The sequence below is a fragment of the Drosophila pseudoobscura genome, chromosome X (genome assembly GCF_009870125.1).
Source record: "Drosophila pseudoobscura strain MV-25-SWS-2005 chromosome X, UCI_Dpse_MV25, whole genome shotgun sequence".
NCBI lineage: Eukaryota > Metazoa > Arthropoda > Insecta > Diptera > Drosophilidae > Drosophila > Drosophila pseudoobscura.
The window spans coordinates 5,383,563-5,409,126 of record NC_046683.1 but is presented as its reverse complement, the minus strand read 5'-3'; the positions used below and the strand labels follow the sequence as shown (position 1 = coordinate 5,409,126).

At 42.1% G+C, this 25,564-nt stretch overlaps 1 protein-coding gene across 1 annotated transcript in view; it reads left to right on the top strand.

Annotated features, from left to right (window-relative positions):
• LOC6902114 (homeobox protein Hmx) overlaps window positions 1-25,564 on the top strand; it is a 32,203-nt gene that overhangs the window by 3,466 nt on the left and 3,173 nt on the right. Inside the window, exons 2-4 of the mRNA XM_033384229.1 lie at window positions 7,759-8,968; window positions 16,175-16,353; window positions 18,143-18,250. Of these exons, the coding sequence (XP_033240120.1) occupies window positions 7,759-8,968; window positions 16,175-16,353; window positions 18,143-18,250 (1,497 nt within the window). The remainder of the gene's footprint in view (window positions 1-7,758; window positions 8,969-16,174; window positions 16,354-18,142; window positions 18,251-25,564) is intronic.

Below are 25,564 nucleotides of genomic sequence, written 5' to 3'. Positions count from 1 at the left end.
AGTAAAACCGGGGAAAAAGGGACTGGAAAATGGGTAAAAAGAATGGCGAAATGGAGAGACTGGGGGGAGGAAGGAGACAGAGATAGCAGACAAATTTAACGGCGCACACAGACATCAGGTGAGAGTACGGATTCGGGTAGGTTGGGGTTCGCATTCGTGGTATTGGGCAGGCTGCGTTACATGAGCGTGAGGAACGAGAAATTGACAAAAGCAAAAATGACAGCAGCATCAGCTAAATGAGTTGAAGGACAAACCCGGCTGAGGGTGATGTGGAAGAGGCCTGGGGTGGACTGGGTTGGGATGGTGGTGGGGGGTTGCTGGGGAGCAACCTACGACGGCGCATATCAAAGCGCTGGCAAAATGGCGTAATTCGATGGTGAGGCGAATTCGGGCACTTAACAAGAACCCAGCGATTTTCACATTGCTTTCTTTTTGTTGCTTTGTTTTTTTTTTTGCTTCTTTCTGCTCTGCTCCTTAAACTTTTCCCCATTGCCGCTTTTACCCCCAGGTTTTTTCCTTCTTGCTATTGCTTTTAGCGGTAAATAATGAAAAGTTAAAAAGCCACATCAATGAGAAACATTTTTGTTTCTTGGTTGGACAATTTCGGGTGGTAGGGTAGCACATTTCATAGTCCTCCTAGCTGCTCTGTGCGCAACCCACAACCTGTGTGGGTTCAAGACTGGCAGAGTGGCGGAGTGTCAGAGTGGAAGAGTAGGAGAAACAACCATTTGAGGGAAATCCCTTGAGAAAATCCAAATGATTTTCCTATTCTTTTTCCCCCCTCCACTGAATTACTAGAAATGGAAATATATTAAGTTGAACTCAAAGGAAACTACAAGCAAAAACGAGAAGGAAAGTTGCGGCCTCTACCGGTCGGTTGAACTGTTTGTCATTTTAATACTTATTATATTTTAGATTTGATCTGTTTCCATTTTTCTTTACATCGTTCTTTGCTTTCTAATGTCACACCAACGTCGGCAGCTCTCGCTCGCCAAAGGCCGCACATTGCACGACGATGAGTGTGTGAGAGCGTTCCTTCTGACTATAAGAATAATCCGATCTGATTCAGATTCGGCAATCTGTTAGATATGCTTATTCTCTATGATTCTGCAATGTCGGTTTTCTCGTAGGGCCGGTAGGGGGGGGACCAAAACCTGGATTCAGTGTGATATGGCAGGAGTCTGGTTTCTAGTGGTACCACAGTGTACTCTTTTCCGTGAAAGCTGTCAAGATTAAAACTTGTGACACGGCAAAGTTGTTCAGGAGTTCCATGACCTAGTCTGAATCCAAATTGAAATGGTGGTAACATATAAATGAAGATAAATAATAGAAACATGAAACAAGAACCACCGACATGTTGTATGTACATAAATACGTACCTATGTACATGTATCTGATGTTTTTCCTTGTGTCCACTTTAGTTTCGGTTTTTTCCGATTTTCCCCCGCACCCCAGTGTCCTGCCATTCCCTATATGCTCCAAGTTCTTTGTGTCGCCCGCTTTTTATGTTCATACAAGTCGCATGCGACAAAGCTCGCTTAGCTGGCAAAGCAGTGCAGCGTGTGGGGGTTATGGCCAAGAGCGTTCTTGTCTGCCTGTGCAGATACAAATTGTAATGATACACAAATTAGTATCCTAAATGGATGCTTAATAGCCTGCTCCACTGCCTGGTGCTCTCTCCTTTCCTCTCTCCCTCTCTCTCTCTCTCTGTCTCTCCCTCTCTCTGTCTCTGCGTCTATGTGTGGATGATAACTTTGACAACATCAAACACAGGCGCAGCGCCCATGTATGTACATACATAAATACATACATACAGGCATGCATATGTATGTATGTACCCCTTAACATGGCGTGGTGCATTTTAATGCAATCTTAAAGCTTTCACAAACATGCTGCAATTTCTGCTCACGCACACATCAATAATTTACATATATACACACACACACACACACTTTTGTAAGGCCAGCTTCGGGTAACGTCGCAACGTTTTAAATACAGTATATAGAGGGTCCTGCCAAATCGAACTTTGTAGTTCTGAAAACCTCAGGAACACAGATATCAATGGGCTCTCAAAACTCTGCAGCCGATAGTTTGCGAAATTATCGGATTTTAAATAAAAAATCGTGGCTCTTTCATCAAAATATAGATTTCAGCAAAAATTCAGAAATTTTTTTAATTATTTTTGAAAGCTATAAAAACTTGCGACAGTGCTTTTGTTAATTCTGGAAAAGAGTGAATGAATTTTTGGCTATTTAATATTCACACCAAATCAAATTATCAACTCATACTAGACTTGGTTTAAGCTGGGCATAAATGGACAATTTTAGTTAAAATCTACTAAAGATTACTTGAGCTCTGAACATATTAAAGGTTATGTTATACATTATTATTGCCCGAAATATCAGTGTACAGTACGTGCTTTTAACTTTAATAAAAAGCGTTTTAGAATATTTTATCCGTTTCGAGTTTTCCGCGACCATTTTGTATTCCGAATCCTTTATCTCGCACACCAGCACACCATTATTTCTGGCTCACCTCCGCCAGGGCGCCACTCTGTGAAAGAGAGAGAGTAATGCTCGAAATCAATTGAGTGAATTCGAATGCTACGCCTATAAAGTTTGAATGAGTGAGTGCACCCACGTATAACTCATACACACAACATTTAAACGACGCGGCACGAATTGAATGAATGACAGTGGGGGGGAGACTGTTTCCGAATTTACTCGAATGCATTAATTTTTTTTGTTTTTCTGTACGTAAGGAAAAGAATAAAGAAAAAAACACTTGCTTTAGTCTAGTCTATAGTCTATATCTAATTTATTTATTTATTTAATCTATATTTGAATGGAGAACGATAATGTGACTTAAGTTGTCTGGATCGGTGGCTATCAAACCACGCTTCTCTCTTATTAAATTTCTAGTATCTGAAAATGTTCCCTCAGAGCTTTGCCACTCACAGAAATACAACATATTTATAGACAGTTTTATACATATATTCTGCAAATTCATCATCAAGTGAAGGTTTTTCAGCTACTTCTAACATTTGTTCTATAAGAAAAGAACACATAATTTCCTTGCAGTCATTATTTACATGGTTTCTTTCCTTAATGGAAAATTGTATCAGTTTTTCTGTAGGTGGGAAAAGAAACAAGGCTATTGTTTGGAAGTACTGTGATAAAATTTTGGGCTTGTAGTGCGGATTTAAATAAAATAATAGGGTTTAAATTTTCTTTAATTTGTTAATATTCAGATCAATTAGGTGTATGATTGGACGTTCGTTGCTTCAAGATTTTTCAACATTTTCAAAAACTTCTTACGAACGGACAATGTGACTTCATTGATTTAAATGTATGCCTTAAATACTTTTAATAGTTTGAATAATTGAATAATAATAATTTTAGATCTCTTAATATATTTTTTATATTAATCAAATTTATTAATATAGATATCAGTAAAGAATAAACTGTATTCCAGCGATTTGGGCAAAACCTTTTTAGAGAAAGTAATATAAGTTCGATCCAGACTTCTTAAAATATTTGACAAGCTTACTGCAAATATCAGCGATTTCCCCCATCACAGGAACTGCATTGATGCATTGGTGCAATGATTTTTTTTCCATATCGCGGAGGGCTTTGATCATATTCGATCTGTAAGTATTGTGGGAAGTCTTTCAATATTTTCACAATTTTTTCGGCCAAGTTCCTTACCCCTTGGTCCTTGCAAGCTCCCACCAAGTTCGTCTTTTGTGTGGGTGGGAAGGGGCGTGGCCCAATCTTGAAACAACGATTTTGTACATCGTCATCGGGACGGACAGACAGACAGACATAGCTATATCGAGACGGCTATTCGTGCTGATCAAGAAACGCTTTCTTCTGGCTGTTATACACATCCCCATCCACTAGAATACTAATATATCCCTAAACTCTTCGAGTACCGGGTATATTGAACTGGAAAGGTTTTTATATTTCTTAGCTTGGATAATGAACACTGAATATTTCATAGAAATTGTACGAGTGTTCAGGGATGGATAACCGTTAGGTCGGCCTGTGTATTTTAAACTCGAATCCCTTTTCGGATTTCAATTTAAATATATTTTATTAAAAATGCATTATGGACTTTATCTATATATATTTTTTTTAAATATTTTTAGTACGATCTCAAAGTACACATAATTTTTCGATGGCGCAACAATTTGCCCCCAGTTTTCTCAAATATATATTATTATATTATATATACAGCCCCCTTCTGTAGAGTTTATCCACAAATTTCTAGACTTTTCTAGGCTAAAACTATCATCACTTACCTTACAGTCTGAAAAATATTAAGCTTTCAAATTCTAAAACTAAATTAAATTGGCTGTTTTACCCCCTGTGCATTGGAGGTATTCTGAGATCTAATACCAGACACTCCCACAGAACTACATAGAACTGAGTGTGGGTCCAAAAAAGACGACCCTTTGCCCACATTTCAAGAACTTAACTCATTAAAAAGTGCTAAATGCTAAGTGTGCCAATACTTTAGACCTCTAATTCGTTTAGCAATTTTTATAAAATAATGCAATGAAATTACGGCTATAAAAATTAGCCAATCTTATAGGAAATTAATCAGATAAACTTATTGTTCTTCTAAAAATTGCGATGAAAAATCTCTTATAACAGCAGTAAACTGAAAAGTTGTTGCTGTGCCTACACTTAAGTCCGGCACTGTACATATAGAATGATGAGCATACCAATGCATGCATGTGCCACCAGCAGTTGAAATTCATAATTTTACAATTTGGATAGGGTCCCAATAAAACAGAGTGGGTTCCAATGGACTGCTACCCCAAACCTACAAACATATGTACATACATATGTACTGCAATGTTCCCATTTGGGTACATAGTCTTGTTTCTTTTACTATAATTTTGAGCGTAACTGTTCCTCCGTGTTCCTTTTACAGTTTGCTCATTTTTAAGATTTCCCGTTGCTTTGTGTGGGTGTGTATGCATGCGTGTGTGTGTGCATGGGGAGGTCTTTGGTTGACTTTAACATTTTCCTCTCTGTCTATGTTGTGTTCGAGGGGAAACGCTGTAGTCATTTCGAACCATGCTGATAGAAATGAGTTAGAGAGGGTGGGGAGAGGAGAATGAACCGAGGTATATGTAGGTACATACATACATACAGACATTTATTATGACAACGACAAGAGATACGATGATTAGCCCATCGCAGACCACTTCAAAGCAAAACTAACTTAACGGTACAGGCCAGGGCCAGGCTCGGGACCTGGCGGACGCCGCTGAGGAGCTGGATTGCCATGGATTTCATGCCATGAGCGACGGCGTTGGTGCCATGAAAATGGAGCAGTAGTCAACCATTTTCAGGCTCCCAGTCGAATGTATTGTTTTAAGGATTAAAGAGACAGATGGATAAAAGGACAGCGGTGCGCAGCTGCAAGTATGCCGAAAGAAAATGGCAAAGAAAATGGGCAACAGCGCAGGAAGTCAAGTGCTTGGGCGCTGCCGCTCCGCTGCCTCTGCTCGTTCTCAGTCCCTGCTACCACTGCCGTCGCCACATTTAACGAAGACTAATTCATTGCGCAGCAGCAGCAGCAGCAGCAACAAAAACGACAACTTTGTTTTGGTGCTCAGCGATTGGTGCGCCGCCGTTGACCCTAAGCGGGCATGCGCGTGAGCGAGACAAACGTAGAGACAAGCAGCGTTCGAGTTGCTCTGCCAAATGTCGCAGCCAACCAACGCCGTATCGTTGCCTTCTCGCTCCTGATTTTGTGGTTGCACTTCACGTCTGTCTCTTTCTATGCCCGGCACTCCCTCGCTCTCTTTTACGGCCAGCATCGAGTGAGGCCTCACTTCATTTGGAGCATGCATTGCGATATCAACCTGCAGCTACTCTGGTCGTCACATTCGAGTAGAAATATTGGCGACAGTTGGAGCAACTGCAACTGCAACTGCAACTGGATGTAATGCACCAGAAATGACTTCCCAAGCCCTTCTCTTGATAGATTGCCAAGGCGAGCTTTTAAGCACACTGATTGAGGTAGTGGGTACTTATTGGATGCCAGCTGGGAAGGCGTGCCACTTTCACTGTGCAGGAGTGCTCTCCTCTGGGCTGCACTTGTAAGTGAGTAATCAGACATTTTTGGAATATTCAAAAAATAAGTTTCGTGCAATGGAATAAGTGTTGGTTTTCGCGACGCCTGGCCGAGGGCGAGCAAACTCATGAGCGGCTGCAGCGTAACAAGGCTTATTAGATAGAGAAAATTATACTTAACATGCATACGGCTATAGCTTTGGCTTCGTAACTATCGTTACATATACACGCCCGTATTTACATACATATCGACATGTGTGTGTATGTATGCACGAGAATTTATCCTGCATACATATGCGCATACACATATGTATGTACATAAATATGTATGTGTGTTGACTCTCTGTCGCAAAACAAACGAAGCTAGGGCGACTTCAGCGACTTCAGCGACAAAGGCAGCAATGGCGACGGCATTGGCAACAACTAACGAAATTAACCAAACAAGTTAAAGCGAGACAGCAAGTGACAGCGCCGTGCAAGTGGGCAGGCAATATATGTATTTCACTTTCAAGGCACAACTGGCATGTGCTGCTATCGCATTCATACAACGTGGTCCTTGGCAACCCAACGAACGCACACACACAGCCAGACGAGGGCACACACACACACGCACGCCAGAACTCCCATAAAGACACTCACCAACACAAGTTTCATTTTTCGAAAATTATTAGTACGACTAACGATTCGTGGTCTCGACTTCACAGACACATACATACACAGAGTCGGGGTGAGGGCTAACCACCAATCGTTCGCGCGTAGCCCGCAATTGCCCCCACAGCAACAGCAGCAACCACCAGCAGCAGAATCAGCGCACAGTCCTAGGGACAGAGTCAGCGACAGCAGCGCCAGCAGCGCCAGCAACGCCAGCGTATGCGTCAGCGTCGGCGCCGACGTTGCCGAGCACATGATCCTTAATTTCGTTATAATTTTGTATGTTGCTTGAAATTGTATATCATTTTAAGTTTGATCGGCCGCGAATACGTACCGCCGTGCCTAAGCCACCAGCAACAACAAGAGCAACGAAAGCACCAGCGAGGAACAGCAATAGCAATAGCAACAGCACACAGCACAGAGCACAGGGGCACACGATTCACTGCTCTCTTAGGGAAAGGTGCGGAAAGGAGACGCGAGACGCGAGACGAGTCGAGTCGAGTCGAGTCGAGTTTATTAAACACCCAACAGTCAAACACAAGCACACGTTGCGCCGCAGTTGAGAATATTCGTTCTCATCTTCTTTGTTTTCGCTTTTAAATTCTTCGTTTTATTCGTGTACCTAAGCAAATTTGCACAGTGGCTCCAAATACTCTCGTCATAACGGTAGACAGCACTCGGTCCACGATCCGCAATCCGCAATCCACCATCCACAATCCACAATCCACATAAACGGTAGAAGCATACGCTACGGTACGGTACATGTGCGCGCTTGTAGCAAAGAAAACTGCACTGCAATTAACTGCCACTGGCGACCACAAGAAGGAAAACTTTTCCAGCGCTTATCCTTTTTTTTATGTGTCGTGTAGTTTTTTTCAAGTGCAACAACGAAACAAGTGTTGACTCGAGTGGAATTCGAATTGCAGTGCAATAAATCGAAAGAGCACGACGAAAAAAAGCGAGACTAGAGACAACGCAAGTTGTGCCGGAACATAATATAACCCGTAAGCCGTAGTCAGCTTCAGTGCGATCTGATCTCCAGCGCCACTCCCGACTCCCGACTCCTCTACCCGCTAATTGTTTTTTTTTTCACGCCACGAGACCGCGTTCGCCGCGAAACAGCTTTCAGTTGGATTATTCAATTGACTTCTTCAAAACGTATATCGATACGCAGCGGTTTTACGCCGGCCACAAGTTGGATTTCAAACATCAAAGTTGTGCCGGCGGCCCTGGTTCCGGTGGTGGTAGTGGTTGCGCTGCTGGAGGAGTCGTCGTCGGCGGCAATACCAACTCAGCAACACAGCATCAGCAATCAGTAATCAGCAGCGGCAACAGCGCGAGCAACGGCAGCAGCAACAGCTCGGCCCTGTCGCTCACCCACAACCACCCGCACGTCCACAGCAATCACGCCCACGCCCACGGACAGGCCCTAGCGATCACACACGGCCATCACGGTCTGTTGCCGTCGGTATCCGTTTCCGTGCCCCAGCAACAGCAGTCGCAACACTTGCCCGCGGGAGTGGGCGCCGCACCGCCTCTGCTGCAGCAACAGCAGCAGCAGCACAATCAACAACAGCTGATCAACAGCGGCGGAGTGTCCGTCGCCCCCACTCTGCTGATCGGCAACGGACCGAGCTCATCCGGAACGGGATCAGGATCGGGCGCCGTGTCAGCAGCCGCAGCGGCCGCAGCAGCAGTCGCCTCGATACCACAAGTGGCGCCCCACAGCCTCGGCCTCAGTCCGCAGTCCAGCGCTGACTCGCAGCAGTTCAACATCTTCCCGGCCATCTTCAGCCGGCAACTTAACTTCTCGTCGGGAGGGCAGGCAGGCAAGCTGAGCATGGACGAGCTCCGCCCGAATCTGGTGGGCGGGCTATTGGGCCTCCAGCAGGGGCTGCTCGAGGATCATGCCAGCATGCAGCACGGAGGCGTCCAGGACTCCAAGTTCATGTCGTTCCAGGATCAGCGACTGATGGGCATCGGCGGCTCGCACGAAAACCGTCTGCTCAGCCTCGCCACGTCCGTGCAGGACACGCGATCGCCCATCACCACGCTGGACAAGTCGTCCACGTCGTCGCTAAACCACCAACGCAAATGCAGCAGCACGCCAGAGGACTTCAGTGCGCTGTACTCAGGCCTGCCCACACCTGGAATGGACTCATCCTCGCACCATCACACTCCGGCCCACACGCCACCCTCACGACTCTCCGACCACACAATATCTGGTGAGTGTCCCTGTAAGTGTCCCCTAATTTCCCCCTTATCTGGCCACACAATAGCCTAATGGATATGGCCATGGAATTATCCTTTAACACCCGAAACCCTTTGGCCTCAGCTTTGCCTTTGCCTCTGCCTTGGCCTTTGTCCTTTGCCCCTACCATTTCTGGTTTACTATTACCCAGTACTCTTTATCCCTTTGTTCCTGGCTTATAGTCTGCGTACATGTCCTGTTCTCCAGTGTCCCCCGCAGTTGCCGGCCCTTTCAGAACATCTCAATACACACATCTCACACCAGCCCAACACAATGGTTGACTCATGGGGCAAGATGTCAAATGTACATTCTGCATAGGGACGGGCTGACCCATTTCGCAGTTCATACAAAACAAACTTGGCCGATGAAGGACGGGGGCAGATCCAATCGATCTACTCTATGGAGTGTAAAATGTGGAAGTGGAATGTACGAATGTTAATATAGAATCGATCTTTGCAAAGTATCAAAACATTTTAATTTTTATGTTGCAAATTTCATTTCCTTTTACTTGGGGAGTTGGTTCTAAGGTCGAACCGCAAGGACAAAGACTTGAGTCTCGGAGCTTACGAGATTGCATCTTAGGACAATGAGATCATTCCTTCATTGCAACGCTGCAGTGGCTAGTCCATTAAATCGGATATTTTCAACCTGAATAGCATTACTTTCAACCTCTTTCAACGTCTTAATGACGGGCTTAAGTAAGCTGTGCCCATGAGTAGTTATAATGTTAGCGGTATGCAATTTTTTGGAGGACATACTAGTTGCCTCAGTAAGCCATACGTTTTCTCATCGACCTGCGGATATGGTCACTCCAAATCAATCTAAACACAAACTTAGATTATTTTCACTATTTACGCATTGGATAGATGCGATAGTTGTTGAGCTTGACTTCAAAGGCTGTCGGGTCTAACTACACCCGGTAGTCGAAGAGCCTAGGGATACATACGAGTATATAAGGAGACGTTTGTGACCCGTGCTTCTATCCGTCTCGATGTGCCAGAAGATCTCAGGGACTATCTCTTGTATCCAGACTCCTTTCCTATTTACAAATTTCGCCCCACCTCCCATTACGTGGAAAATTTGTGTCATTCACAAGAGATAAAGATACGAAGAATGACCATAGATAGAAATAGATAGACCACAGAAGGAAAAAATCAATTTGCAGTGGCTACGCGCTTACCCTTTCTCTCTCAGTCTTCCTCATGCAGTGTGTGCCCTCTGTTGGAGGGCAGCAAGCTGTAAAGGCTAGTGTTATTGTAAGACGCGTAAGAGAGGGACAGGTCATTGGGTGGAAAAATGATAAACGGATTGCTCCAATACTTAGAACATGACTAGAGGTCGTGGTTCCCCTCTTTACCTTTATTTTTTCCTCTCTCTCGTGACAAGTTCGAACTAAATTGAGAGAGATCGTGGATACAAGTCCCCCCGCATTAGCCATAGAATCAATTCGTCCCTTTTACAAGAAGTAGTACCAAAAGATATACATATATATTTACTGAATGTGTATCGGGTATAAAAGTAGAGCCTTGCCGGACTTGTTACACTCTTATATAGGTGAACTCATTAACTAAAGATAGTGGTCAGACTACGTACCTTTGGAGGTCTCTTCATACATATGGAAAGAGCATGAATTCTTACACACATTTGGCAAATCTTACAATTTAGCTGTAAATTGAAACTATCTGGGATAGGACCGATTTCGTAGCGCTGTGGAACTCCACAGACCTTAACAGATAATAGCGACAAAGACTACTGATTTTAACTGCGGAATTTCATATGGAAACACGAGTGTCATGTTTTACCGTTTCAGCATCCGTTGCTTTACTGTCAAGTACTGTTCAAAATTCACATTATTGTTGTCCTGCTGTTTTCGAAAGTTTCCCCGTGGATTCCTTATTCCCTTTCTCTTTTTTATGTCTTGCATTCAAAGAGTTCAAAGTCAATCATGTTCAAAATTAATTGTGTGAAATATAGTGCTTCACGGACAGAGTTTAAGTGAATGGGTGCCTTCCCGGAAGACTCATTCGCACAACGTTTAAGCGAAGAGAAACGAATTGCATTGGGATACGGGTATATTAGACTTATGGGGAGTTTTGGACGTGTGCAACGCCCAGAAGGAAGCGTTTCCGACGCCATAAAGTATATAAATTCTCGATGAGCATCAATAGCCGTGTGGATATAGCCATGTCTGTCTGTTCGTCACGTTCTCAGAGACTAGAGGAGCTAGAGCAACCAAATTTGTATCCAGACTTTTGTTATATTACACCATCAAGTTATTTTCCTCCTTGCGCTCCCACAAATGAGGCAGATCTGTGGCATCCACAGTTTTGAAGATACGACAAAACCAAAAACGCGGTAGAGAATGATAGACAGAAGGAACTTCCCTTCGTTCACTCATGTATCATGCGTACTCACGTATCACCAGATGACACATCGATGACAGCGTCACCACCTCGATGACTACAGCGATGACCCGCCCCTGAAGGCTGAATTCATGGCACTAATGTGAAGAGGTCCTAGCGGACATAAGTGATGTCTAGCAGTCGTAGATTTATAAACGATGTGATGGACTTAGAGGCGCTGAATTGAAAAAAGTCATGGATCTATTGTTTATTTATTTACTTAACTTTGTTCTGTGTTGTCTGTGTTAATTGCCTTGTGAATCACCTTTTCCGCGGGCTGTTTAGGATGGCTATGGATTAATTTATTATGTTTTTGTTTGTTTTTTGCCCTGCTTTTGCTCGGAATTCTTTAAATCTGCTCGATTTTAAGATCAGCGCCGGGCTGTGCATTTCCTCCAAAATGAAAACAAAATTCGCGCCAAAATATCTACGTGCTCGACTCGAGCTTCGCCTGTAAGGCGAATAAAAGGCCATTATGTTTTTGAATTATTTCAGAAAGTTAGCTAATATTTGCAAAATGCAGGCCAACACAAGTTTTGAGACGTGGCTGTTGAGTCCTTCGGCTGAATACTACAATATAATTAGCTTATTCTGCTTAAGTCCCGACTAAAGATGGACACGGGCCTCTTTATTTAGGCCCGGCCCTGCCCCTTTATAACATATAAAAAATTTGTAAAAGTTTAAAGTTAGCATTTTTCCAACAATTTAAAATTTGAGTATCGGTGGAAGATTTATAGGAGTGGGTAAATTTATTTCGACGACTATTATATTGTTTTGAAGTCGTCTTGTTTACTTGTCTCGCTCTGGCATATTGATGTAATGATCCTATTCGGGCCTATTCGGACCAATCGGGATTTTAGCTTACGCACGAGGCCCTCGAGACTTCTTGCTCTTGTCGATTATGAGCCACGAAGTTCGCAGTTTTCATGATGAGGCCCATGAGCCACTAAGCCCGGCACGAACCGCACCCATCTCTAGTCCCTTAAAGAAAAATCATAAGCATAGCACACCCGTTAAGGCCCCGCAAAGCCAAAAGTAAAAAGTTTTTCTGGACTGATTCTTACGGTCCTGGTACACTTTGTATTGAGGGCACCATACCCAAGAGTCGTATTCTAAAACCGTGCAAACTGAAAATGAGTAGAGAGTCTTTCCTATATAAGGGACATCGAATACCTTTGGCCACCTCTTTATAAACACAAGCACGCACATGGCCGGGGGAGAAATGTGTTCAGAAAACTTTAACTTGGGGTCTAATAAAACACCGAGATCATCAACCAAGGTATAGGGTATAAGGAGCCAACAAAGCGATATTGCAGTGAAATACCCTGATACTGAACACAGAGCTTAACATCATCCGCATACATGAGAGAGTCGAGAGTTTGTTAGTACCAAGGGCAGGTCATTAATAAAGAGTGTGAGGAGTAAGGGGCCTAGATGGCTGACCTGTGGTACCTTTAGTGCTGAGGAGAGGGAAAGGGACTCTTTTTCTGTCCTTCTCAGGAGGTTGGGCGAAAACCTCAAAAGGTCAAGTTTTCTGTGCTAAAAGGAAGTGGTTTACAGAGTGGAATGCTTTACTGAAGTCGGTGTACACAACATCCATCTGTGAGTTTCATTGAAAGCCTTTGACGATGAAAGAGGTGAGCTCTAATAAATTTGTGGCAATTGTGGTAGCCTTATAAATCCAGTCTGAGCTGGAGATATGTGTGATTTGTAGAGATGTTGCAGTGGCGGAGATAAAACCTTCTCAAACATTTCAGAAAATGCGGATTACTTTGCTATACCTCTATAATTCTTTGCGTCAGACTTGCTGCCTTTCTTATGGAGAGGAACTGTAAAAGATTCCTTCCAGATAGGGGTAACCGAGAAGAATGAATAGGGATAGGCCGAACACAAGGCCTCTGCGCAGTAGAGTAGACCGCCGGGAACTACGCCAGGATCCGGCTTGAAATTTTGTATTTTTTTAGACTGAATACCTCTTTGGTGAGCCAAGGGTGCTTTCCAGATCTAATCGCACAAGAAAGCTGAACTTAAGTCTCGAAAAGTTTCTCAAGTACATTGTAGAATACGTTTATAATTTCATGAACAAAGCTATATATGTTCTGTTTACTTTATTAGGTCGGAGATGAGACCTTCCTCTATACGTTTTAAGCATCTGACCAATTTAGTATTACTCTCTTCAAGTTTATATATTTTGTTATTGGGTCGCCTTCTAAGCTGCACTCCAAATTGCATTCTTTTGGTCTGTGGGCTGCTTGGACTGTGCATAGATACTCAGTCAGACATTTTTTATTGAGTGAATCCTTTAATCCTTTCTTTTTTACTTAATCTTTAAGCTAGCCTTTGTACAAAATTTGCATTTGCAAGGATTTTTGACTGCACTGAAGGTTGGTTTAGTTCATCTGAAACTGTGGAAATTTCCCATATAGAAGGGAAGAAATCAGGGAGCCAAAAGGGAAAAGTTGTCCAGTTTTTGTAGGAAAAAAGGACATTTTTTAAAGCGAGCCACACGTCCAAAAGAGCTTGGGTTGAAAGCTTACAAAAAGGAGTATCCCCAGTCCCATTGGGGGTTAGCAAAGAGTTTCGCAGGAAAAAAGCAGTTTGACTCTTTAGTGCCTGGTAAGCTCAAAGGAACAGAAAGCTGTTCCTGCTGTATAGATACCAAAGATCAGATACAATTAGGTGGCACGGTAAACATTCTAGTTAGAGAGCAATTGAGATATCTGTTATGGTTTTGGTCTCTAACCGGTCTCTATCATTTCCCGATAAGAATCCATTGGAGTCCCATTCACGCTGGGAAAATTCAAAAGCCTATAAACATGATTTTTAGCGATTGCAGAAAATTGGGGACGAAATTCCGATGAGGTCTGTCGTGCCGCTAGAAAGAGGAATGTTCAAACATTTACAATTTTTTACTAAAGAAAGTATTCAAAAATATATATTCAAATAGGCTCCGGTGTTCACTTTCACAGAACAATTCAGTTCTACTTTTGAAAAGGCAAAAATTGGTGCGCACGTTTCACGCGCACGGAAATTTTGTTCTCACCAAAATGCAAAGTAAACGCCATTTAGGGCCACAAACCAAATCACATTTGCAAAAAAATACTAATTATTTGATTAATGGATGCATTAGCATTTTTTGGCACCAGTACCACAGGATAAATCATTTTTGTAACCTCAAATTTTGCTTTGAAATAATTGGTCAATGCAACAACACTTTACGTTTTCGTGCTAACAGCTGTCATGACCCGATTTGGTTCTCGATACATCGGATACATATCGATGACAAATATTTGCGTAAACGGGAGCATCTAAAAGTGAAAAGGGAAAGTTTTATTTGAAAAGTAAGCGAAAACCGGAGCCCGCCTGATTGAAAGCGTTTTTTGCCTAGACTAGACACTAGTTGGGGATTTTTTTAGAGTCAAGTGCATTAGCTATTGAGTGTTACGGGGTATATATATTACAGCACTCTACCTGAACTTGGCGGTCCCTAATTACATATTTAGGGAACAGTTTCAGCCGTTTCAAGACTAGGCAACCCTTTCATAGCAACTTTCATGGAAACGAATGCTCGGAAAGTTGGAAAAGCTAGCCTTGAATTGAAGTTGAGGCGTAATCCCCTTATCGGTAAATGAATTGTATAGGCATACCTGTATACCTATATACACACACAGAAGTCTTAAAAATAGGTTTTTCCAAATATAATGGTATCCGAGATCCTGGTATCTATACAGGCAGGCGGATAGTATATCTGTACATTCGGCATGCACCTTGTTTAGAGATTCCGTCGTCCAAATTATCCCTTTTTTTACTGTTGCCCAATAATGGATGCATCCATTTGGCTATCTGTCAAATCTTTGACCCATATGTGCATCAGGCTATCTGCATCTGGATCTGGATTTGAGATCGTTTGACCCTGGTTGATGGGCGGCAACAACCAGGCCAGATTAAGTTGGACCTCATCCCGGCACGCCCCAACAAGGTCAATTGCGTTAGCCGGCGACACGGCATAAATGACGGTATTGGCGGTGTGGTCCGAGGTATCGGTGGAGATTGTATGTGATTTAATTAGTGAGACGGCATTCAAAATGTTCTACATAGTTTGCATTTTGTTGACGAGCTAAGCGAGCCAATTAAACGCCAAAAGCAACAGGTCAGGGTCTGCGTTCCCCGTCCTCCGTGCTCCGTCCAGTGTCCAAAGTCCTGTGTCCCTACTGCGACGTTTGCAGGTTGTTTAACGCCTTTTTGGGCCCTGGGCAGGCGGCAGGTAAGTGCCGACTTCAGCAGAAGTGGCCAGCAGATCAAGCCTCATACCGGTCGGAGCTCAGAGAGCTGGGACCTGGGACCCGGGACTTCTACCTATATTAATGTGCTAGACATTTGCATAAATTATCCCATATTGCATATTCATGCGACTGGCATCATCGTCACCATCGTCAACGGAGCCAACGTGAACGACGTGACCCAAGCTCAAAACTTTTCACCTTTTTGCCTTTGCCGTCGTCGACCGGCGGCGACAGCGTCGGCATCTTGTGGCCGCATCGCGGTTGCTGTTGTCTTTGGCAATTATGAAACATTTTTGGGTCAGAGGTCAGAGCGGTTCAGGGGTCAGGGGTCAGGTGGAGTCGCTGGGCGCCGCCCTGAGGTTTAACTTTTTACGCATATTAAGCAGATTTCGCTCCCCACATTCAAGCATCGGACTCTGGATGGGTATCTGGATTTAGTTGACATTTTCTAACATTAATTAACGCGTTCTCCTTTACGTGTGTGCTATTTTGCAGCGGAAGGTGCATTCAAGAAGCTTAAGCCGGAACCCAACAGCGGCCTCTCGACAGTTTCCGCCGGCATCACGTCGCCCGGAAGCGGATTATCAACGCTGAGTCAGCACGCTGGCCACACCCCAACCACAGCATCCTGCCCTACGCCAGCCAGGCGGAGACATCGAACCACATTCACACAGGTCAGAATTCACTGAAGGCCCTTTTCCCTCCAGCCCATGCCCCATGCCCCATACCCATGCCCCTTCCCACTCCCATCCCGCCCCTCCTTTCCGTCCTACCTAAATGATACATTTTAATTAGATTTCGTTAAGGTTACTCTTGTAGTTAAAACTTTGAAGCTGCAGCAACAAGAGCAACAACAAAAGGAAGGTCAAGCTTCAGTAAAAGCATACAGACTTTTCTTCGTTCCTGCCAACTAGTCCTGTTTATGTAGCGGATCATGGCTTATAGCCACTCTGAAACAGAGAAGAGGGCTTACAAGTATAGGAGCACGGGGCCACAAGTATCCACAACAGCACTTAAAGAGTATATTACAGGATTATACTAGATTCTTGTAGATGTATTGCACATAAGGGCATTTTCATTGTGGCTTTATGTAAGTTTTTTCCTTACAAGTCCGCGGAGGCCTCTGACGTACCGTTATACCGTTGGGCCAATTTTCTGGGATTTTTTTTGGATAGTTCGATATGCTAGAGATTCTTTGAGGAACAACTTTTATCAAGAATCATCTTTCTTAGGGGAGATAACACTAAAGGAAAACATGACAAAAAACAAAATCCCAAAAAAATACCGAAAAAATTAACTTTTGCTTACTTTGATAGGGTTTCATATCAAAGCTAATGAGATTATTTGTCAATTGAATGAAATCGTTTAGTTTTAATAAATTGCAGTAATATACAGGGTGCGCCATCTTTTAGTACGGTACGAAAACATCTAATAACTTAAAAAAAAAACAACTGATTTTCATAAGTGAGGTATTTTTATTTGGTTTGGTTCTTTACAATATATTTAGACTATGTTTTGAAAACATTATCAATTAAGTGGCCGCCTCTTATAGTAATTACAAATTGCGCTCTTTTTTCCGCGTTTGCCATTAACTTTTCGATCATCTCTGGTGTTATAGCGTTAATTTCGGAACGAATGTTTGAGCCATACTGAAGCTGAGGCATAGCTATAGATAGGAATAGGTGGAAACAAATGAGTACGCTTTGGGTGTACGCTAAATTCCAAGTCCTTTTCATTTTTGTTTGCTAATTTTGTTTAGTTTTAAAAGGAACGTAGACTAAGTGAAGACTAATTAATGAGCCTTTACCTATCGAATAAAAAAGACATAGGAAACATATTAATTTTGACACTAAATGAGTGTCATTATAGTCATTGTTTTGGGGTTTTTTATCGCTCTGAAGAATACTACATACAAAAAATCCTTCACCTAAAAAAACAAGCAGAAAACAAACTTTTTGAGCCACAAGTCTATAAAAAACTCTATATTTTGTTGCATAGTGTAATATGCCAGGTAGTGATAGGAAAGATTTATCAAACTTTTGTATGGAAAGAATGGTGCACCAGCCCGAGAAAGTGTAGACCTGCTCATGGCCGTATGACATTAGACAGGAAAACAGAAAAAGCCTAGCAAGCAGATCCCATTTTGGTGACCCCGCTGGCTGTACGTATTGGAAAACATTGGCTCTTCGATAGCCCTGAACTCGAGTACCAACACTAATTTCTGGTTGGGTCTCTGTCCTTGCAAAAGTTGGCAAAGTTGAATGTCATAACCCCATTAGCAAAAGGGACATCCTTGGGCAGCTCTTCGGGGCTTACTAAATTTTACTGGAGTGCCCGAAATCGGGCTGTCTTAAATGTAAGCCCTGCATGGAGTGAAAATCCACCGAAAAGATAGTTAGATAGAACAGGAAAATCACGATGAACCGCACAACAAAATAGGCTAATTATAAACTTTACTTTCAGGAACAATTAGCGGAACTGGAAGCTGCATTCGCCAAATCGCATTATCCGGACATTTACTGTCGCGAGGAGCTCGCGCGCACAACAAAGCTGAACGAGGCACGGATTCAAGTGAGTAATACCATGGCATCATCAATGACAGCTCCTTCTGCCCTCCGCCCTCTCCCCTCTGCCCACTGCCCGCTCCTTGAACAAAGCCAATTACTCCTATTTCAACAGTTGTTGAGTCGAAATCTGAATTAGAATCGGTTTGAGAATCAAGCCCCCAACGAAGACGACGCTGAGGCTGATGTGGCTGATGAGGCTGATCTTGGTCTGCGATTAGCGTGCGATTATTCCAACCGACTGAACCCGGCCCACGCCTGGTGTTGCTCTAAAGTGCTCGTCGAATGCCCCTGGGGTTCTCCGCGACTCGGCCAGGCCTCGGTTCGGCTGGCTTCTGCTGCGCTTTCAAGTGCGCCGCGCCAATAATTAATTTATAGTTTTATCATGACTGCGAAATAAGTGAGTGCGGCGGTCCCGGCAGCCCATGTCTGACGGGGTGGATTTGTCCGGAGTATTTCCACGGAGGGTTGCAGCCCTGCTCGGTCGTCTCAAACGCATATCGTCGGATTCGCGTTCGGACTGGAAACATATCAAACTTCTCAAAGATAAAATCTCCATTCCTTTTGCAGTTTGCAAAGTAGAAAATTAACTTCTAAAATTTCAATTACTGTTGAAAAACAGGATGTTCTTTTAGTCATCTAATATGTCCATTAAAATTCATCAAAGAATGTTTTATCACTCAAGAAGGAATCAAAAAGGTTTGCCAACGACATTTTCCTTTTTACAGGTTTTTATTTGAATTGATCTTTACAATAATTAGTCGGTAGAAAGTTGGTAAACATTGATCCAACCTGATTAGTGACAAATCAATAGCAAGATCTGAATACTTAGGAACATCTTTGGGTACGACTTAAGGCGTAGAAGGGGGGGATCTGTTGAAATTATGCGAGAGCTGTGTGTAATAAAAAACTGATGACAAATTTATATACAGATGGACTTGGGAATCGTAATCTGTATCTGAGTCTATCCATTGCCCGTTGCCGCTACCCCTGCCCCTTCTCCGGTTCCAAACAACTGTTCCCGATCAAATGACAGGCAACGGCCTGATTCCGGACCCAGACACAGACACAGACCCCGTGTGCCTATTAACAACTCGTAAACCATATTTTTCTACAAATGTTCAAATATTTACACTGGAACGAGTCGGTGCAACCCTCGTGCGGGGCGCGACCGCAGCGCGATAATACACACTCCACACTCCACACCCCTCGCCTACTCCTTGACGTCTTACTTCCCCGCCCTTCCCCTCGAGCCGTGCCCAGTGCTTCTCCCCTCTGCTGGTAATTTGACTAGTTCTCGACGTCGCTTACAACTTAACTTTGGCACTCACTTAGCACGCTGCAACAACAGGCGCAGAGACACTAACAGAGTCCGTATCTACGGGTACATCATGCTTTTCGTAGATGTCGCAGAGGCCGACAAATTTTACATCGTAGAAAAATTTGATGCTCATTCTGGCCCGGTCTGGCCCGGTCTGGCCCGGTCTGGCCTGCCCAGGGGTCGTCTCGCCTGCTGAAATTGGACTTGTGCCGGCCAGGAGGAGGGTGGCCCGACAGGGACCACTCCATTTGGTGGAGATGAAAGGGCGTTACTTAGCACATCTGCCCGGAAAATCTGTCAACCAAAATTGTTTCTCAATTGCAAAAATTCACTGAATGCAAACAAATACCCTCTCCACCAAACACACTCGAATTTGCTTGTTATTTTGTATAACTGTGTTCCACTTTCAAGACGACTGCCTGCTACGTGATAAGGGAATAAAAGAAGTTATATTTTTAAAGCCGGGAGTCAGGAGGGAAGGGTTTCCATATAACTTCTGGATCATGGGAACACCATAAGGCTCCAAGACCATTGTATCTGTGACTTTTTGTATCCCTCTTAAAGGAGTACGTCTTCCTAAAATTGGACAGAATTCCGGGACATCTCCATAAAGCACGAGTATAAATATTCTAGATCAGCATGACTGTGTCTATGCCAGAGACTCTCTTAATTCTAAAGCTATTTAAACCACATTTTTCATTAGACGATATCTTCAAATAAAAGGTCACAACTTTTCGTCTAAATGTGATCAAAAAGCGACCACCTTTATCCATTACGCATCTCCTCCCTGGCGTTACGTCTTCTCTGTACGAAAAACGATTAAAAAGCGAACGAAAAAGTCGAGTTTTGAAAACAAAAACAAATTATTCTAGTTTGATAGTAATTTACATAATTAACCTATATTCACCAAATTACAATACAATTACGTTACGTTACAAAAAACAGATGTGGTTTTTTAGTTTGGGCTTCAAAATTGAAAAAAACTCTACGAATTTTACAGGACTATCTGTATACAATTATGGGCTAATATATAAAGTTTTGAGAGTTCATTTTGCAAGTTATTAAATATAAAAGTTTTCCTGTTTTTATGCCATAAATCGGGGAATAAAACGGAGTTTAATGGCAATATTCAGCACTTGAAGGATTGGACAAACGTTTATTTGTGCTTTCTAAAATTAAGTAAAACTTATGCAATGCAACGTCCTTGTAGTCTGTGGAGTAAGAACTAAAAATCTACCAAAATATTTAGACCAAATTTCATCCAGATCCGATGCAGTTCAGCTCCATTACTTTTTAATGGGTAAAAAAAGGAATTTTTTAGTGCTCAAAACTTTATTGATAGAAAAATCTAACCGTAACCATTTGAATCGCGACACTATAATACACATTTGAATTTTCTGGGTACCAAGCCTTTAAAAGAATAATATTTGGTAACAAACTAAAAAAAAACTGGGTAAATTCCTCTATTTGTATATATTTTATTATTGAGAAGAGAGAAAATGTGGAAACTTTTGTGGATGTCCACCTGAAGTTGTGCTCGCCTGATTGTCTGATGTCCTAGTGACAAATCCTTGTCCTTGCCAATTAAAATATGTGATCATGGGATGTATTCCTTGATTAGACTCTAATAGGCGAAACTTTTAGCAAAATCTGTGCTGCGAACTAGGGGCTTTCCAGTACTCCACTGCTTCTTTATATAGGTTAAGTTTTCCTAGAAATTATCGGGCTAGCAAATCCGGCAAGAAGGCTGGCAAACAAAGTAATGAAATTATTTTTGCCAGTCATGGACAATCGCAAAAAAAAGCCTATGTCATACAAGAGCTCTGATTCAAATGTTGCGGCTTAAAAATTGTTTACAAATTTGAAGAGAGTGGAGCTTTCTGTGGCTCTCCCGAATATCTTAATTTCCAGATTATTCAGATATTCAAAATCAGCTAAAATGGGTACAAGCTTGTCTTCAATGACCAGTTAATATTTTTAATTATTTGGGAACGTTATCGTCAAGCAGTGGAAGCTCGATATTTTCATCAAACTAATTCCACAAATGATGGCAAGTATTTTTACGAATGAGGCACAACGGTTCGCTTCTTCAAAACACCTTGCAAATATCATAACTTTTGAAATATTTCTATACTTGATTTTTGAAAAACATTAAAATTAACTTATTTTTAAAGGTCAAACTCAAATTGTTTTTAATGGCAACGACTAAATGTGATTACGGCTGCAGTTTAGCCGTTTAACCATTTAAACGATACCTTAACCGAAGCCTAATTAACGTACACATGCAAACAAATATAAAACAAAATCTAATTTACTTCCAAAAAAATAAAATAAAATTTTGTATTTTGCCGACGGTAAACTTGAGATACAAAATGCGCCACAGTCCGCCATGTAAACGTCGAATAACTTTGAAAAAAAAACCAATCGATTTTAAAATACGAGGTATTTGTATATGGCTTGATTCTTTGAAATGTATTCAGAATAGTTTTTAAGCACAATATCCATCAAGTGCCCACCTTTATTGGACACAATAAAACATGCCCTTTGTGCAGGGTTTTCCAATACTTTTTCGAGCTCCTCCATGGTATGAGGCTTGCTGGCGTAATCTTTGCCCCCATAGATACCAAAAAAAGAAGCCCGGAGGCCTCAAATCTGGAGGTCTGGGTCCAATCAATATCTTCCATTTTTTGTTGCCAGACGTTTAGGCAATTTTTATTGTAGAACCAGAACCAGAATTGTTTGATTTACAGGGTTTGTTTTTTTTTTTTTGAGACCAATAACCGTTTAGATATTTGTTCACGTATTTCCGCAAGTGAAAGACTATTTTCAATGGACGGTGTAACTGCTTCAGCGAGTGTTTTTAAGTGCTAAAAGTGCTCCGAATATAGGTCGGAAAGTTGCAAAATGGGTATGGGTATTCATCGTCCTGGAAAATATATTTCAAAACAATGTTAAGTTAATGTTCTTTCACTTGTCAACTAAGTATCTAAGTATATTTCTGGGGGCTTACTATTTGCCCTGAGAGTTCTGTCGGGAACCAGCTGCCAGTCTATCCACGCGCCATTCGATTTTTACATAGAACTGTTGGTAGGATTGGAGTCCAAAAACATTGGAGTTCCAAACAAGCGCAAGTAAAAACTTTGAAGAATTAAAAGTCAAATTATGGATCTGTCCAATTATCAATTTCTTGAACTTTTTGCAACAGGCAATACTTAGTAACGAATCGTTTTTTAAATCTTTCAAGAAAAACTAAAGTCTGCCTGTACTACGTCGTCTCTATCGAGAATTTAAGGAAAGGTGTATTGAGGAAACCCGCGTGTGCGATAGATGCATGCTATAATTGGCTTTCAATGCTTTCCTGTTTGTGAAATATCAAAGAAAATGCAAAAAAATATGGAGAAGGAGCATCAGAATGAGTATTTGTCTAACACACTTTCCGCATCATCGGACCCAGCGGGTCCTTCTACTTAAACAAATTTTTTTGCCTGAAATGTAAGGGTTTTTTTTCGAAATATCGAGGATACCCACACAAGGCCTCCTACCGTACAGGCTGCATGCCAATCGGTTTCGAAAAAAAACGTAGTCTCCAAGCATCCATTAGCTCACTACCTCCATTCATAGCTACTTTTCCAGAGACATGGATTTAGTTTGTTCCCTTTTAACCACGTTTTTTGGCGATTGTACAACCATACATGCATACGATTATATACATAAATATTGAAATAAATATTTAGTTATAAATATTATAAGCTACACGTTTTCAAACGTTTGAATTATTTAATTATTCAACAAAAGCTTTGCTAAATGCAACAACGACAAATTAGATTATTTGCAGCGAGTTTTCGAAAAACAAGGCTTTATCCGGCGCTTCACTAACCCATCTACTTCATAATTATAGACTGTGCATATAAATTTAGCAGTTAATTTTCTTAAAACCAATACAAAATATAGAGAAATATTTGGGGTTATTTAAGTTTTGGTGACCGTCTCCGCGGTGCTCACGCGCCCACCAAACTAAAGGAAATTATACTTTCAAAGTAAAGTACTGCCCATTCCCTGCCGTATTGTCTCGTATACATTACCTGTTTTTCCCCAGAGGGTTTTTTATACCCAGTACTCGAAAAGTTTGGGTTTGGCGCACACTGCACGAGGAAGAGTGTGTGAGCGAGGGAGACCGAGAGAGATAATCAGTAAACGTAAGCCTCGCAAATTTATTTATTCAGATTCGGTCATCTAGTAGATTTGGTCAGTCTTTATGATTCTGTGTATCTTGAAAACTGTAGACTCCAAAGATTTTCGTCCTTTGTAGTGCTCGGAATTTTGTAGTATACTTCCAACAGCGTGACATACAAAATTTGGTTGCTCTAGCGTTTATAGGTTCAAAGATCTAGGCGCTCATCAAGACTGACGGGCGGACGGACAGATCGACTTGGTTATATCGTCTCGGCTATTGATGCTGACCAAGAATATATATACCTTATGGGGTTTGAAACGCTTTCTTCTGGGTGTTACACCACATTTTGATTAACGGCTGTAAAAATGCGGAAAAGTCAAAGTTCCATCACTTCATCTTGGGGTTCCGCCTGAAGATGGTTTGAAATATCATAAAAATCTTAATCGATCCTCGAAGTGGTTTGCATCCTTTTTTCATGCCAATTGTATGAGTTACCACTTCGACATACCACTAAAGGCCTAGGTGGGCCGATAAATGTCGTGATTTGTCGTGATGCCATATATTGTATACGCCGGACTTAGATGTTGGCACAACATTGAACATTGAACGATGCTCCGAATGGATATCGGTAGCTCTATTTACCAGTTCGGGGTTTCGGGAAAATGCAGAATGATTTTCTTTTGAGATACCACTCAAAGGCGACCTCTCTGGCCACCAAAGGAGGTATTTTGAGACTGATTATCGCCCAGTTCCACAGAACTGGAGCTACATATGTATGTAGGTGTGAATCCTTGTCCAAAGCAAATGACTCATTAAAAAGTGGTAATCATATACTAAGTGTTCCAATACTTTTCTTCCCCATCTTCTAGACTTTTTTTCGTTTAAAAACCCATAGAAAATAAGGCAATAAAATTACGCTAATAAAAAGAAGCCACTTTTATAGAAAATTGATTAATTTAACGGATAAAACTATATTTCTTTGTAAAATCGCCATGGAATAGCTTTTCAAAGAGTCGTAAACTCAAAACTTATACCCAATAGTGTCAGAAATGCTTTGGAATAATGAATAAAACAAAAATCCCAATAAATAATAATGGTAATAAAAATAGCAATAAATTTAATTGTCGGAGTTATGGGTTTGTGTGCTTGTTGTAAGTTTTCTTGATTGGCTGGTCGGTCCACCGGGGGGTCACGGCTTTAAGCCAGATGAGTTAAAGCCTTAAGAAATGAGACCTCACGGGCCATGGAAAAAAAATATTGGATAACGTTTTTGCTATTTGCATGTACTCGTAAATATGTAAAAATATGTATGTACGTGTATCCATTCATGTGTATGTGCTATGTACATACATACATACATACGTACATATATGTGTGCCATCAAATGGATCCTTAATTGAGTTACTCCGCCCACACACACACACACATACACTATCGCATACACACACAAGCAGCTAGAAATTGAATGGCATATAGACATTCGGACAGAGACAGAGAAACATTCAGACAACGCTTTTCATCCCTCGAACAGAACTCAGGAGGTGGCAGGAGGAGCAGTTGGCAGCGCCATCCATGGCTCATGGTTAAGAGCATTATTTAGCAGCAGCACATTCGCATACACACAACATGAGGCATCAGCACGGGCACCAGCACCAGTACAGGCACGGGCACGAGAACAGGCACAAGCAAACAAGCATATGTACATACGATGACGCTCTGACTGGAATTTTTATGCTGGCAGCCAACCAAATGAAACCGAACGAGCAATAAAGTGGGCACTGAAAACAACCCCTGAAAGCAAGCAGGGCCAGGCCAGGACATGACCA